This window comes from Marmota flaviventris, chromosome X (assembly GCF_047511675.1).
Source record: "Marmota flaviventris isolate mMarFla1 chromosome X, mMarFla1.hap1, whole genome shotgun sequence".
Taxonomy (NCBI): Eukaryota; Metazoa; Chordata; class Mammalia; order Rodentia; family Sciuridae; genus Marmota; species Marmota flaviventris.
Window position 1 is genome coordinate 102,307,068 of NC_092518.1, and position 17,595 is coordinate 102,324,662.

General features: G+C 38.9%; 1 protein-coding gene and 1 pseudogene across 2 annotated transcripts in view; one reads left to right on the forward strand and one right to left on the reverse strand.

The window, feature by feature from the left end:
• Lonrf3 (LON peptidase N-terminal domain and ring finger 3) overlaps window positions 1-6,302 on the forward strand; it is a 38,243-nt gene extending 31,941 nt beyond the window's left edge. For both annotated transcript variants that reach the window (XM_071606833.1, XM_027930864.3), the window contains one exon: window positions 1,274-6,302. In XM_071606833.1, the coding sequence (XP_071462934.1) occupies window positions 1,274-1,429 (156 nt within the window). In that variant the 3' untranslated portion in view covers window positions 1,430-6,302. The remainder of the gene's footprint in view (window positions 1-1,273) is intronic.
• Window positions 6,303-12,341: 6,039 nt separating this feature from the next.
• LOC114092051 (ras-related protein Rab-5A pseudogene) lies at window positions 12,342-12,991 on the reverse strand (annotated as a pseudogene).
• Window positions 12,992-17,595: the final 4,604 nt, after the last annotated feature.

The window sequence follows — 17,595 nt, forward strand, 5'->3', positions numbered from 1 at the left end:
GTTGATGATCCTGGGAAAGAATTCTGAATGTCAATCTAATATGCAAAATGATTATAGGAGGGAGATCATGTTGCAGACTGCAGTGAGGGACAAAAAAAGAATCCAGGTGAAGCTAGAGACAGAGAAGTAAAGAGGGCAGTGAGATTTGGGGAGAATCAGTTGATCCAATTTGGAGCTAAATAATTCCAGGTGTAAGGAGTTTGGCTAGAATGTAGTTCTCCATAGTTAGTTACTAAAACCAATTTCCTGAAAGTTCTAGAAAGAAAACTCATTTTGAGTTTCATAAGAAATAAGTTGCCAATGTTTAAAATGTACTGGGGAAACTGATTACAGACAGAATTTTGGTGAAGAATATAGATGGGACAAGAAAGCTCTTTATTTAAGAGAAACATGGAGAAATATGAAGGTTAATATGAATGTGTTTTTAATTGGAATTTTTGCAAAATGGGATTGCTGTTCTTTGAAACTGTAAATCATGCCCTTGGTTTTAGGGGAGAAGATAGCTGTGGCCCTGTATAGTGACTTGGCATAGCTAGACTATTGCCTTCAGCCAGAATAAGAAAATGGAAGGAGTTACGACACCTATAAAGCCTGTGGAGTCATGGGAATTAAAGACCTACAAAGTCCAAAGGACCTAAACAGGATCTTAAAAGTAGAAGGGCCTAAATAGGGATATTCCAGCTCATGACATCACACTGGCTAGAAGGCATGGGGTGTTGGCTTGTCTGCTTTAACAAGTACTCAAAATAAATCTAGCTCCAATGGAATAGAGGGTCTGAGTCTTGGAGGGCTAGGGTAGCTCTATTCCATGAGACCATTCAGGGTCCAGACTCCATCACAAAGGCCTACCATCCTTAGAATGTTGTTTATGCCTTTTTGATTAAGAAAATTTAAAAAATCATCATCATGTTCATTGTGTAGCTAGAGGAAAGCCAGGAGAAAGAGGGAAGAAGAGGGCACATGCTTCTTTCCTTAGAGTATGACCCAAACACCAGACATAACACTTCCCTTTATACCCCATTAGCCAGAACTTTGTCTTATGGCCTCACCTAGCTATAAGGGAGGCTGAGAAATGCAGTGCCTCTCCACTACCGCCTAGGCAGCTATATATTCAGCTAAAATAAAGAGGAAATAAATATGGAGGCAGTTACCAGTCTCGACCACACACACAGAAGCAGTTCTACCTGGATTGTTTATTTTGGGCATTTGAAAATCTGTAGACCCATATGGCTTGCAGGGAATAAGATGATCCCATTGTGTTTCTCTGTTGCAGATCAACCCAAATGGTCCTGCCTGGTGTTGGTGGACATTAGCTGTTCTTCCCTTGGAAAGCCGTGCTCAGCTCCCATTCCTAGCAATGAGGTCTTTAAAAGATAGATTGAACGGTATTCGGCGAGTCCTGGCCTTTATATCCCGAAACCAAAACTAGCAAGATTGGATCGTTGAAGAGGAACTCCCACCCTCCCCATTGCCTTGGGGAAGTCTTCTTGTAAATATTTCTAATTGCAATAACATCTTAACAGAAGGGGGGTATCAAGCAAACAGAGGCATTACTCTGCTTTTGATCACACAGACAATTAAATCAAGTAGAAAGACCAAAAGAATGTGACCTGTTTGGAACTTTCTGTCTTAAGATGCTTCTTGAAATGCTGCATAACTACATAAATAGCAGAGGTGTTTAAGAACCCAGGAAAAATTGATTTTAACAAAAATTTTTTTCCTGAAAGTTTAAGACAATTTTGCTTTAATTTGTCTTTCATAGATGAATAACTATGTGATTGAAATGTGAAGCAAAGATACTAATAATGAATCACGTTGCTGCATTATCTCACTGACTTGAGGTCTCATTCCAAATGGTTCAGGTTTTATAGAGCATTGTGTAAAATAATGTTCATACTTCTGTCTGTTTTAATAATTTATTTTTTGCACTACTGTATCCTTTTTTCTACATGTGTGTTTGTAACTATTTAAGTGTACATTACTGAAAAGTCCATTGCTTTATTTATTGATGTGGTTTACCATGTACCTTGGGGGAATAACAATACTAGAAATGCACATTTTTTTTCTTTTAATCAGTTTTTACTACATTGATCCCAATTTGGGGACTTTCTATCTATCCTGGTGGATGTTTAAAAGAATTTCCAAATGATGCTAAGGTCATCTATTTTCATAGAATCCATTTTTCCAGTTTGAAATAAACAACATAAAATAGCTAAGTGATTTAGCAAAGATTATGGTAGATGCCAGGGTATAGTTAAAAATCCAATTTCTATGTGTCATACAGAACAGGGCTGAAAGAATTATTGTTCCAGAATGAAGACATGAATCACAGGAATGTCTTTTATGATAATCTATTATGGGCATTTTTTTTCAGCAATCTGATTAGAAGTATATTTTTCCCAGTGCAGTCAGGAATGGGATTTTAGGCAAGATAATATTTAACCCTTTAGAGGAAATGACATTCAGTTTGGCATATTACAGCCATCCCCCACTATCCTACATACCCCACCCCTTTTCAAGGTTCTGAGGATCAAGACAATGGGTTAGAATGTGCTGAAATACTTGATGAAGGACTATTCAATATTAAAAATGTAAAGAAACCAGATGGGGTAGAATCCTAAAGAGCCAGACAATCCATGATGTCATTGTCTAAACACTGTCATTTTTCCTAGTTACAGTGGGCCACAGTTTTCAATTGGGGGTGGGGAAGAAGGGTTGAGGAGGTAGGAGTAAGCATTGTTGAGCTTCTTTAACACTAGTTTGATTCCTTGGTATCAGAAGAACCTGAAGTAATATCATGAGTATGGGACTATCATGACAGAGTGAAAAGATTAGGCTGGGAGGAAGGAAGTTGTTGCATTCATACCTTCAGGCAAGTTGTCTCATCTATGTGATTTTGGATAGCTGTGGTGCATTATTCACAGTTGTGAAAAGCAGCCACCTGCATTAGCTTCACTTCGTGCCTCTTCCTGGTGTAGAGAGAGGGAAGGAAAAGGAGCCATGTCTGCCTACTCTGTTAAGGTTAGAAGGTCATGCTCAAGACACTAGGACTTCTATCACCACCCATGGCCATAAATAGGAAAGGGAGAATGAAATGATCCAGAGACTTGTGTAAGCAGAGACCAAATGTTTTTCTGCACTTGATTAATGGAGTTGTCAGAGCATTATGTTACCAGATTTGAAGTTTGGGGTAGACTGGGCTGGTGAAGAATGTATAGATAGAATGGAATAAAGGCATAGTTAATTGCTCAATCAGATTCTTTAAGTCTCAGGCAGCAAGAAATTAGAGGCTCTTCCCTCCCATCTGATGCCCAACCAAGTGGTCGTAACATGGTCCTAGTACTGTAGTTTCCTATTATCTAGTGTAAACACAATAAAGAAAAAGGTCATATGGTTCCCCATATAACAGATATGTTACTTTGGCAAGTGATTTAACTTTGAGCCCCAGTTTCCTCATCTATGAAATGGTGATGATAAATACTGTTATGAACAGTTGTTATAAACATTAAATGTGATATTTCAAAAGTCACACAGCACAGTGCCTTCACAAGGGGGGACATTCAACAAGTCATAGCTTTATTAGATATGTTATAGTTACAAAATGTCATCGAAGGCCTACATTTGCATAGAACACTGCCTTTACATGCACTGCCCACTTGCAATACCTATAAGCTTGGTGGAATTTGCACTACTGATTTTTGCACCATAACTTGATGGTTTGCAGCTAATTTCTTTTGGTGTTAAGTCTGTTTTGGAAAGTGAAAAGACTGGAGAACAAATGAGGGTCAGAGACAGGGACTAACATAGACCAGCAAACATTTTCTCATTTCCATAAGAGCTAAAAATTAATGTTGCTTGAAGGTCTAGAATTTTGGATGGGATGGAAGCCTTAAGTTGTTGCTCCATTATAATAACCAAGTCATCACTCCTTGTTCTCCAGAAACTCACCCATTACAGGGTGATTGGATTTTACAATCTATGACTTGTGTACTTAGTTCATGGTATTTTTTTTTATGCCGTCCAAAATAACAGATTCAACAAAAATGCATTGGAAGCCTATGATGTACTGGGTACTAACCCAGGTGATGTCACTTATATTAGCTCATTATATCATTTTTTTTTCTCAGAGCAGTTATTATCTCCATATTATGGATGAGAAAACTGAAGCTCAGCAATATTAAATACTTTGCCCAGATAATATGGTCATCCAGCAAGTAACCATTCTTGATTTTGAACTTTGCAGACAAACATATTTAATAGTTTGTGTTATACATAATATTATTTAACAGGCATGGCAGGCACATCACAAAAGCACCCCAAAAGCTCACAATGGAAGGTTGCCAGTAAAATGAAGTTACCTAAAACATCTCTGATTAATCCAAGTCAATAAGGAAGTAGATTTCTTATGATTCCATATCATAGAACATGAAATTCCATACCTTAGAATGCCTCTTGATAAGGGAGTACCCAATTCCAACACATGAAGATCTTGGCTAGGTAGAATTGCACTTTACTTTCAGTAGTTGTAGATACACAGTTAAGTTGTTCCACAGTAAGCTTATGTTTCTTAAGGCTAGTGAAACATAGTCCTTGGCTTTATTTGAGACATACTTGAACAGGGTAATCAGTTAGACTTGACCATTTTTACTCTTTGTAAATTGGTCTTGCTGCCAAGCCAGAGAATGAGGAGTATATATAGAAAAGACATAAGGTTAAATCTAGGCTAGAAGGATAAAGAGTTCCCCCTTGGTAGATAGTGCCACTTGTTGGGTTAGTTTTTCTGTCTGTATTGACTGACCCAGTCTTTTCCTAGTAGGTTATTTTATGTCTTTCTGTCTGTCTCTGTGTGTACCTATACACACATACATATATGTATACTAGGTAGCAAGCAGACACCATGCCTTTCTGCTTTGTACCATAATACTGCTGCTAGCTAATAACCAGCAAAATGTAGAAAATGAAAAAGGAAGAAACTAATTTTTTGTAGACAACTAGAGAAGAGTGCTTTCCCCTGACTTAGGGGAGCGGAGAATTGACTATTTTAACAGCTTGCCTTTTCTGACAGCTGACTGCTCTAGGCCAATGCTGCTTTAATAGCAGGGTCAAGTCACGTCACTGTGTATGTGGCGATTCCAGCTCTAACTATGAAGCTGGCCTAGGCTCAGATAATCCCCTGTGACTGGCCATTGGAGTGGTAAAACTCCTGAGGCTGGTTCACAGCACCCAGAGGTCTCTTGCCATCAACAGATTGCATACTGTTGATGGACTATAATCCACCGGGGACTGTGTTCCTCATGCCACTTCCATTTCCAAGGTGAGAGTTTTATTCAGGGACTCCTTGCTTGAGTCCCCAATTGTTGACCTTGACTTCACATCCATTTCCACTCACCAAGGCAGAGTCATAGCAGAGTTGTGTGACAAAGATGTGAATGAAAGGCAGCCCGAGTACTGGAAAAGGGCAGGTTTTCAGCCCAGCGGCCTGAGGAATGAGTTTGATTCATGATTGAAGACAGTTGTGAAAAGCAGCCAGCTGCATGAACTTCACTTTATGCCCCTTTCTGAGTGCAGAGAGAGGGAAGGAAAAGGAGCCATGTAAAATGCACACGTTCAGTTCATTTCAGAATGATAGCTCATCTTGTTCCATGTTTAACTGGTTAATAATCTGGATTATGCACATCCAGAGGTAAAATGAAGAAATTTTCACTTACAAGTGGGCATTTCCGAACATGCTAAATCAACCTCCAGAGAGAAGTGCCTGTGATCTCTGTTCCTGGTATCACTTTAAAGCTTTTGCTTTATGACTCTGTAGTCCTTTAAAAACTTTTTGCAGCAAATGTGATGAACAGAAGTTTACAAAGCAATACTGTAGCGTATGCGTCGTTTTAAAAGTCAATTAACATTCATTTATTGTTGCAATGACAATAAACCACAACAAAATAAAAGGAGAGCAAAAAGTTCAGTGTGGCACCATTGGCTTATCTTAGATTAAGTAGTTCCATTGTTGTGTGCAGTTCTCAGTAATGCCAGGATTAAAATAGTGGCAAATGTGTATGTGTGTTTGATTTCCATTTGTTTGTTAAACAGCCGTTTTACTCTTGCACTGTAATAAATTGAAGGGAAATTAAGACAATGATCCCCCCCTCATTGCTATTCTACTACCTCTATATGCTTGATTTCTTTTTAGGGGTTCCCTTCTTCCAAATCTGTACAAAAAAGTTTCAGCTCATTTGTGTTGTAATAGCAATGTGACATAGTCTCTGTGAAAGTTGTTTATTCATTAAAAAAGGTTTCCTATTGTCTCACTTTCTATCTAACAAAATTGTGCTCACACCTTAGGAAAAGAATTACCCAATTAGCTTCACTGTCATTTTCTTGGAAGCTGAATAGAGAGGAAATGGGTGTAATACATTTCACTGGAAGATCCTTTAAGGAGCTGTGGGTATAGCTTGGTAGTACAGTACTTGGCCTGCGTGAGCCCTAGATTCTAGTCCCAGCACTTCAATAAAAAAGAGCCTTTAAGGAAACAGACCTGCATTCAGATAAGCTCTTCTGTATGTGGCAGTGAAGTAGATATTAACAGATTAATGTGACATATATTATGAAACATTGGCCATAAATTGTTTTTTTAAAAAAAAGCTTGTCATATGAAGAATTATGTTGAAGTATTTTTCATATTTTATTTTTTAATTGTACACAATACCTTTTTTGTTGTTGTTGTTTAAGGATCGAACCCAGGGTCTCGCACATGCTAGGTGAGTGCTCTACCACTGAGCCACAACCCCAGCCCCAGAAGTATTTTTTTTCAATAATTTGCCCTTAGTTTATTTGTGAACCCAAACATATATTGTGTTTGTTTAAAGCAGAGCACACTACCCACTGTTTTCTTTAGTGTTATAAAATGTTTATGAGTACAAGCTACATGTTTTTATTTTAATTATTTAAAGTCAAGGGTCCCCCCCCCCCCCATAATATACTGGGGATGAATCCAGGGCCTCACATGCTAGGCAAGCACTCCACCACTGAGCTGCATCCCCAGCCCAACATGAACCTCTTTACAGGAAAAGTGGTAAAATTGATCAGAATGATGAGCAATATTGACACAACTGACCCCCATAAGAGAGATTTGGCAACATCCAATCAGTGCTGATTTTTGTCTCATGTCTTTGTTGGCTTATACAAGTTCCCTTTTATGACTAAAGGAAAAAGGACATAGAAATGAGACAAAAATGAAGCAATAAGCCCAGGTGCATTGGTGCATGCCTGTAATCCCAGCTACTCAGGAGGCCAAGGCAGGAGGATTTTAAGTGGGAGGCCAACCTGGTCAACATGCAAAATATAATCTCAAAAAAATGATACAGACTTTCACTTTGAATTGAGCTTGTTCTGTATAACAGAATCTTTGAGGTTATCAATAAAAATCAGAACTCCTGCCCAACTAGGCCCCAGAGGAAATGCTTGGCTGTTGAACTGTACCCTTCTGTGCCAGGGTTGCCACTTCCTGGTTCTCATGAGATAAAACCCACTCAAACCAAATCAGAAGCTTCCATCCAGGAGAGATCTTCCTTCTAGAATGCCTGCATAACTTTCTCTCCAGATTGAGCCACCTAAGAAGGTCCTATTTGCAGTTGTTCCTTAGGCGTTGAATAGAACTAAACCTAGTGCTTTCTGCTTCTTGTCCTCTGGGATTCACTCTGGCTCCTTTGAGTTTTCCAGAATCAAATATGCCTCTCTAGGATGTACTCTCAGTCACAATATGATATTTTAACAACAGAAGGAGAGTAAAAATGCCCTAAGCCTATAGGCTTCCCCAAGTTGAAACTTCCCCTTCATAACTAATGATTTTTTCACTCCTGGGAGGGGCTGGTGTCAATACCGCTCGTATTGACTTCTTCCAGGTAATGCAGAAACTTCCTAGCCAGAACTGTCTGTGGTCAGCTCAACATAGAGCTATGGCCTAGTCAAGAAACTCTGCCTCCATAGAGTTTAGCCCCCTGCTCCCATCCTTTCCAATTTTTTTGGTTGTTAATATCCACATTTCAACCTACATGTACATTAACTGGCCATTCTTGTTTCCTGTCTACTCGTACACATGTGTTGCCAAATGTCATTGGTGCAATAGAAAATCCTGAAAAAAATTTTCCTCCATTTATTCAAGTAGAGCTCCCCAAATTATACCTCTTTCCGTAATACTGTTTACCTTCCATGAAGTCAACATCAACAATTTATGGATTCCATAAGTGCAGCATAATTAAGTCTTGAAATATCCCACTTTCCCTACATCCAGTTTGTTATCTTGAACTTTAGAAGTACATTATGGGGATATTTAACAGAGTCATGGGAATAGAGGAGACTGCAGTGCTTTTGTCCCATCAGGATATCTACTGCCACTCTTAGAATAGTTGTCTTCTATCTAAGAGCCCAAATGAGAAATTTCATAAAAGGACCAATATTTAGGGTTGAAGGAGCATTGTGTCCACAAGTGGAGTTAACACACTTCCTCTTAAATGGTCTACCACAATGAACTCCCATTGGAGAGGGAGATGGATGGATGGAGGGAAGGAGGAAGGAAGGGAAGAAAAGGAGGAAGAATAGAGAAAAGAGTTATGGAAATTGCCAATTGTGATAACTGAAGTGACTATCTCTTCATCTCCTGGGCAGAACCTCATATATCTTCTTCCCATATTGACTGTGGACTTCCATCTTCCATGCCCATTGTGGATGTCACTTATTCCCAAACCAAGACAGCAGTCATGTATGCAGGACATATAATTCATGTTCTCACACCCTTAGGCTGATCTCATAAAGGACAAATAGTATGCCAAGTGTCCTTTGTTAAGCTGGTCACCCAGCCAAAGGCTGGTGCCCATTGAGTGTTTACTACATGCAAGGTTGTTTTTTCTAGATTTTTTTAGCATTTATCTTCTCATTAGAACCTCACCATAATCTATGAAGTAGGTTTCTATTCCCACATTATAAGTGAGTGAACTCTAGCTCAGGGTGGTTATGTTACTTTCCTACAGTTTACTGATTAAAACCTGGGCCAGATCCTGCATGGATTCCAAAGCCCATATGTTCGTTCTTTCTTTTCCAGAGCCCACATGTTCTTTCTTTTCCTTCCTTCCTTCCTTCCTTCCTTCCTTCCTTCCTTCCTTCCTTCCTGTGCTGGGTATTGAACCCAGGGCTTTGCACATGCTTGGAAAGTGCTCTACCACTTAGTCACAATCACAGTCCAGAAATGAAGATATTTTAATTTCAAAAGAAGAGCTACACATCCCAGTGCCACAGACCCAGGAGAACAAATCAGCTCATGGATACCTGTGGAGAACTTCAAGTCTTGATGACAGCAAAATGGTAGCAACGATGTACTGAATGCTAAGTACGTGTTGGCCACTGTACTACACATTATTTTATTTAGTCCTGAGGAAGGTGCTAGTGTTACCCATGCTTGACAAAGAAGGATATTGTGGCTCAGAAAAATAAAGTAACCTTTTCAAGGTTGTAGCTAGGAAGCAGGGAGGTTGGCTTGGAATTCAGATTGTCTGACCTCACAGCCATTGTTTTGACTACAAGTTAGGTTTCCTCCCATGAAGGCTATTCTCCTCACTTCTCAGATTGACTCCTACCATATTATTTCTAATTCTGGTTCTCCAAATACTTGTCCCCTCTTTTGTCTTTAGGGCCTTTCTTTATGAGGGCCTCTCTCCCTAATGACTACAAATTCAGGGCCCCATGATAGTCAATAGAGTTTTCCCAGCTTATTCTTCACCCTGTACACCTCTGTGGCTGCTTTGATTCTTTTGTTACAGAAAAAAAAAATGTACATGTAGTTTTAGACATTTTTTGTTTTAAAATTTTTATTAGTTATTGATGGACTTTTATTAATTTATTTGTTTATATATGGTGCTGAGAATCGAACCCAGTGCCCCACACATGCTAGGCAAGCGCTCTGCACTGAACCACAACACCAGCCCTAGTTTTGGACATTTGAAAGAAATGTTTGAGGTGATAGATGTGCTAGTTACCCTGATTTAAATTATACAATATATACATGTATTGAAATATCATGCTGTACCCTGTAAATATATACAATTCTTATGTGTCAATTAAAAGTAAAGTGAAACTTTAAAAAGGCAAAATAAAGGACAAAAGTCAAATACTACAACTTCAGTTTTTCCAGAGTCATACATCCCAGAGCTGGAAGGGGCCATAAGAAGTCATTTAGCCTGGCTTCCTGCTTACAACCACTAGTTTTGCCCATTCTGCATATAAGAGAACTATGATTACACAACACAGTGTTCATGGTCATTTCATGAGTTAGTAGCTAAAATGAGACAAGAGCTTCAAATCTGATGTGTGCTCAACACACTAGAGGAAGATCTCAGATGCCTCTCTTCACTCCATCAGAGGTCTCATGGGCCTTCTTGGAGATGGAAATTTCATTGGTGTTTTAGTCAGCTTTTTTGCTGCTGTGACCACAAGACCTGACAAGAACAATTTTTAGAGGAGGAAAAGTTTATTTGGGGCTCACAGTTTCAGAGGTCTCAGTTTATACATGGCTGACTCCACTCCTCTGGCCCGGAAGTAAGGCAGGACGTGATAGCAAAGGTGTGTGTGTGGTGGAGGAAAGCCACCAGGAAACAGAGATTTTCTTTTTTTTTCTTTTCTTTTTTTTTCCTTTTTATATCACTCTATTCCAATCTGAGCACTTCAATATAAAACTAAACACTGGTGAACTGTTTTCCTTACTAATTCTGAATTTCTATAAAATGTACAAGTTCTGCTAGCAGGTCAGCACTTAAATAGATTAAATCATCTCTGACACATGGTAGATTTTATATAATGAAAAGATCTAAAATAATTAGTGCAATATACTGAACTGATCAAAATAAAATGGACGTTGAAAAACAAGGTTGCAAGATTGTTACTAACGTTGCAATATTTATGTTACAAATTGCAAGTACATTGTTTATTATGGATCTAGCTCTGAGGAACAACTGAAGCACCTTCCTTTCAAAGGAGGAAGAAATAATTATCTGTTTTAGCAACTGTACGTTTTGGATACTTTTAAGAAACTCTTAAATATTACAGAAAAATAATAAACATATGGACAATGAAAGACCCTATTTACAGTACAACTGGAAATCAAATTTAAAATAATCAAGTTTGAATGTACAGAATTGTTAGTGCACTCAATATATTTATGTCTAAAGAGGACAAAAGCCCCCTTGCTACCCCCAAACAAGACCTATATACCGATCAGCAGTAACTAAATAGAAGTCACAGACACCTAGTTTGTTTCATTTTTGTTGAAGAGCTCACATGAAGGGAAAACTATTAAATTTCATTTATTATTATTATTTTTTTTGGTGCTGGGGATTGAACCCAGGGCATTGTGCATGCAGAGGCAAGCACTGTACCAACTAAGCTATATCCCCAGCTCCCCCTGCATTTATCAGTTTTTATACTCTTAAAACAAGATGGAGTTTCATTCGCTTTTTTACTCTATTTAAAAAAATAATGGGGGCTGGGGTTATGGCCCAGTGGTAGAGCGCTCCCCTAGCATGCATGGGGCACTGGGTTCGATCCTTAGCACCACATAAAAAAAGATATTGTGTCCACCTAAAACTAAAAAACTAAATTAAAAAAAAAATAATGGGGTGGGATTGTAGAGTGCTCCTCTTGCACTGGCAAGGCCCTGGATTCCATTCCCAGGACCACATAAAAATAAATAAATAAATATATTGTGTTCAACTACAACTAAAAACAATAAAATATGAAAAAAATTGGGACTGGCTATAATTTTTATGCCACTAATTTCTTTTTTTCTTTCTGGAGGCATGGGATAGTTTTCCTGTGTTTAATTTATTATCAAAATGTGGAATGTAGACTTTATATAAAAGAAATTCTTATTTGCCTGAATATTTCAGCTAAGCATAAACATCTGGAGAATCCTAAAAATGTTTTTCAAAAGCCCACATTAATTATGTCTAAATCTTTTCCATAGATGACTACTGTTCCAGTTTGGAGAAACTGGATGACTAGTTATGGATCCAGTCATTTGTCTTTAATTCCTAATGATGAGAGATGACTCCCTCATAACTTTCCAATGAAACAAGTATACACATATTTCTCATCTTCCCTTTCTATTGCTGTAACATTAGTTGGAGGGATACATGCATGTTATTAAAAATTAAGTTCAAAACATATAATTCTGTATTAGAAACTTGCCTCTATAATAAGTCTCTTCTTTTTGGAAGTTATACTGAGCTGGTTAAATGCTCCAATTCTGATGTTAACAACATTTAGGAAGCAGAATATTCCAGCTAGTTCAAACTGGAGGTTTAGTTAGTACAACACTGACTCCTTGTTGGTTGTGTAGGTTCAGTAAGGTCTACTCCTCTTCCTCTAGCAGAATTTGCTCACCCCGGTATTCTGTGGTTCATTTTTTTTTTTTTGGCAACTTTTTAGCTATTGCCATGAATATTTCATTTGCATTCATTGACATTTTAGCTGATGTCTCCATGAATAATAAACTGTTGTCATTTGCATAGGACTGTGCTTCCTGGAAATCTATAGTTCTTTTATTTGCTAGATCAGCCTTGTTTCCTGATAAAATTATTACAGTGTTGGGACTTGCTTGCCTCTGAAGTTCTTTAACCCAGTTTTTGGCTCTTGCAAAGGATTCCTCTTCAGTGATATCTTATACAACTATGGCTGCTTGTGTTCCTCTGTAGTACACTGGTGCTAGGTTGTGGTATCATTCTTGATCAGCTGTATCCCATATTACTGTTGTGTCATCAAGATACACAGTTTGGATTTAAAAAGCAACCCAAATAGTACTCTCTTGAAATTCATGAAATTGGCCTTTCACGAAATGAAGCACTAGGCTTGATTTGCCAACCACATATTCTCCCAGAAGTACTAGTTTGAACTGGCATATTTTATTTCCAGTGTTTGGCCCATTCGGGCTTGTTACTCCTCAATTAGCCATGTCCAAATTTGAAAAAAAAAAGTTTCTAATTTCAGATTTCTAAAAGTACTTCCAGGGTGCAAATTTTTTTCTTCCTGGAGGTAAAGAAATCTGAGATTGTCAGGGTCTCGGGGCCACAGCTCCCTGGTGGTAAGGCCCAGGTGAGGCCTAAAGGACAAATGCAGTTGTGGCTACAGTGGCATCTCCTCCTCATGCTGCTCCCCTCACACTGCAAGAGATTTCCTTTGACCCAGACAAAGTATAAAACCCAAAAGCACACTGCCAGCCACACACCTTCTCCATCCACACCCTAGCCTACCTGTCTACAGCTACCACCCAGTTAATCCCTATAAGAGGATTAATGCACTGATAAGGTTAAGATTCTCATAACCCAGTCATTCCACCTCTAAACTTTCTTGCATCATTTCACATATGCTTTAGGGAGACACCTGATATCTAAACCATAGCAATTGGGAAGAACAAGGGATTTGTAGTTTGGTGGCCTCCTTCTCCCACATAATTGTTTTAAAGCAGCTATAGCTTATCTGGAAAGCATGTATCAGGGAGTGTTCCTTCTGACATCTCCCCACCCACTTTTCTTTACATCACTTTTTTATTCTGGGAGTTTTCTTCCTCAAAACCTACTGCTTGGGGAAAATCTCTACCACTATGCATGGAAATCCAGGTTGACAGATCTGAGGCAGGCTGTTTTAGCTGGGAAAGAGAAGCCCTTAATCACCATCTCTGTCAATTGAGACACCCCTCCACTCCCAGTCCTTCTTGTAATCATGGAAGGAATTGGGATCACCGTCCCAGCTAGGAATAAAATTAGATTTTGGGGCCCTGATCCAAAACAGATGGTCCTGTGACCCACAATGCTTTTCTACTATATGAATTCATTCATAAATGCATCTAATATCAATAAGTAAAGTGTAGCAGTATAGAAAACAGACTCTAGAATTAGATTGTATAGGATAAAATCTTGCCTCCATTGCTTGCTACCCATGTGATCTTAAGTCACTTAACATCTCTGTGTTTCAGTTTTCACATCTATAAAATGATGGTAGTAATAGCATCTATCTCATAAGGTTGTTGTGAGGTTGAAATGCAGTGGTGCTTAGCGAATTCCAGCTCACAGAACTCAACAAGCACTAGCTTACATATAGTCATTAACTACCCAGTATATCCCAATTTTGCTCTCATCATTTTGATTTGAGCACACATGACTCTTGGCAGTTTAACAAAAATATATTGGGATTTGGTTTTCAAATGTGAGATTATACAGATATTAACTATAATCCCCTCCCCCAAATAGACATGCATGATTTTTTAAATAGAAGCCAAGAAGCAAGAAATATCAAGGCTTGTCCATAAACTCATCAAGGGGATGGTCTGTTTCTATCTTTCCTGAATGTGTTTAAAGTCCCATAAGGAAATAGCATCATGAAGAAAAGGCTGGTAACCCAGTCTTCCCTTCAGGATGCCAGATGTCTGAAAGGAAGAAGTTTTGTGGGTCACCAGATCTACAGGGCTATGAATCCACTGATGAAGGCATCTTGTGGGGAGGGGAAGTTACCAGGAATTGAACTCAGGGGTGCTTAACCACTAAGCCATATCCCCAACTTTTTTTTTTTTTAAACAAGGTCTCACTGAGTTGCTTAGGACATTGCTAAGTGCTGAGGCTGGCTGTCTCAGCCTCCTGAGCTGCTAGGATTACAGGCATGCGCCACCGCACCTGACTAGATGAAAGCATTTTTAAGGTGGGAAAGAGGAATTCTAGTGTTCATATCTACCTCAAGGTATAAATGTGAAGATGCTCACCAGAGGTATTTCCACCTATAGGAACTGCCAGGAAAATACAGGTTCAGACACAGTGGTAATTCTTAGTCCAGGTTCTCCAAAGGCATTAATGCCTCCCTCTGATGCAGTCCCTTACTAATGGAACAGGTGTTCACAAGACACACATCATAAATCAGGCATTGGGTCACAGAGAGGAATAAACACTGTGCCTGACCTTAAGAGGCTCACAACCTAGGGAAGAAAACACAGATCCATCCACCACAGAGAACATGGAGGCCCTGAGCTGAAAGCCACCTCATCCTGCATGGGGAGGTGTTCAAGGAAGGTTTCAAGGAAGAAGCATTGCAGGAGCTGAATCCAAAAGAATGAGACATTTTCCAGATGAAAAAGTCGAGAAGGTTTGAGGAACATCCCAGACAGAAGAAGCAACACATGAAGAGAGTCTACTGTTCCATAGAAAGAGTATTCACCAGTTGTGTGGAACACTGTACACAGTTAGCCTGGTAGAACACTGGGTTAAAGACATGGCAGTTCCTGACAGAAAAGCAGGGCCCAGTTTCTCAGGCTTTTGTCTTTTTCCAATTTAAACCAACAGCTTGTCTCTAGAGAAGTTTGGGCAACAGACCTCTGGGTGAGGGGTAAAGGGCCAGTTTGTGAGAACCCAGCTTGCTGGTCAAGTCAAGATTCACTGGGTAATCACTATGGGATTCCTCTCAGCATATCTGGATGCCTATAGCTGGACCCAAGGCTTTGGACCAGTGGATGAGAAATGGGGTTGGTGGTGTGTACTTTTTTTTTTTTTTTTTTTTTGCAGTATTGGGGAAATGGACATTTTCTGAGGATTGTTCAGAATGGGGAGACTGGTTGTGAAGATGGGGGGAAAGGAGTTGGCATGAATGGAGTAGAGATCTGTGATTTTTAAAAATTTTTATTTTTTTTAATTAGTGTCGGAGACCAGCTCCAACAGGGGGTCTCAGGAGACAAACAGATGGTGAGGAGTCGGCGAAAGTGGGTGGAGAAACAACACAGACACCAAAGTGAAGGTGCTGATCCCAACCTTTACTTGTGAAGTTGGTCATATATACTTTTCATTTTGGCAGGCTCACAGTACTTTGTGGTTACAAAACAGGAATCATTATTCAAAGAAACAAAATATTACGTAGCTACAATTAGAATAGAAGAATGTATCTTGGCTTATGCATAAGCAAGCATTTTTCCTTTCAGTTCGTGTTTTGCTTTGAGTTGTTTCTGCTTAGTTAACTGTTTTTTAAGAGAGAGGAGAGAGAGAGAGAGAATTTTAATATTTATTTTTCAGTTTTCGGCGGACACAACATCTTTGTTTGTATGTGGTGCTGAGGATCGAACCCGGGCCGCACGCATGCCAGGCGAGCACGCTACCGCTTGAGCCATATCCCCAGCCCCTGCTTAGTTAAGTTTTAATAATAGTTAGAAATGTCCCAAACTATTGGCCTATACCTTGACTATTCTTTCTTGACTTACTGAAGGGAGCCGGTGCCATGGTTACAGCAAGTGGTTAACTTGCTATTAATTTTAATCAAACAAGAGTAAGAGCACAAACCATTGTGCAGAGGAACAAGAACAGGTTGCCCAGTACTAAGCACTAATCTGTCTTCTTAACATTAATTCTTCTTCTCTAGATTTTAATTTAATTTCTCAAAAACTTCCTTGACAGGAATACAGGGAGTTTTTCATTAGACATTAACAATTTACGCTCCACAGCTGAATCATTGCATTTAGAGCAAACAGATCTATTCTTTAGAAGTAGTTGCATTAATTGGGAAAGTCATGTTTTTTCCTTCATACTTAATGGTCATATGAGAAGTCGCAACTATACTTATTAAAGGAATACAAAAACAAACCAGCTCATTCCCAGAAACATACTCTGCTCCTCCAGAGGATGGATGCCTTGCGCCATTCAGTAGGGCCTTGCCATTGCCTGAGTCAGGGGAAGGGCGCAGCAAATTAGTTATACATGACCGTAGCATGCGTGGGGCATTGGGTTGGATTCTCAGCACCACATAAAAACAAAATGAAGATATTGTGTCCACCTAAAACTAAAAAAATAAATATATATTTTTAAAAATATTTATATACTTATATACTTTGATTTGTATACTGTGATATATCATACATAGATGGGATATAGTTTCTCATTTTTCTGATTATACATATTGTAGAATCACATTGGTCATACAGTCACATACATACATGCAGTAATAATGTCTATTTCATTCTACTGTCTTTCTTATCCCCACATCCCCTGCCTTCCCCTCCTTTCACTTCCCTCTACCTAATCTAAGGTAACGCTATTCTTTTTTTTTTTTTTGCATTACAATTCTTAATACACCTATATACCACAATTTTTGTATCTCTGTTTGTATATAAAGTATGTTGACACCCAATTCAAGTTTTCATACATGTACTTTGTATAATGATGTCTGTCTGGAAGCTTTGGGACCATAAACCCAGATGAATCTCCCCATCTTTTTAAAAAATATATTTATTTTTTAGTTTTAGGTGGACACAATATCTTCATTTTGTTTTTATGTGGTGCTGAGGATCGAACCCAGTGCCCTACACATGCTAGGTGAGCGCGCTACCACTTGAGCCATATCCCCGGCCGAATCTCCCCATCTTGATCAACCAAACAGAACAGAGATCTGGCTGCAGTGTGCTGCAGCTGGCTCATAGTGGCTTATGATAGCCAGTTTTTAAGATTTCAGAAATTTTGCAAGCCTGCTATTAAAAACAGCCATTATTTAAAAAAAAAAAAACAAGTGAGAAAAACTTATAGCTAAATAAAT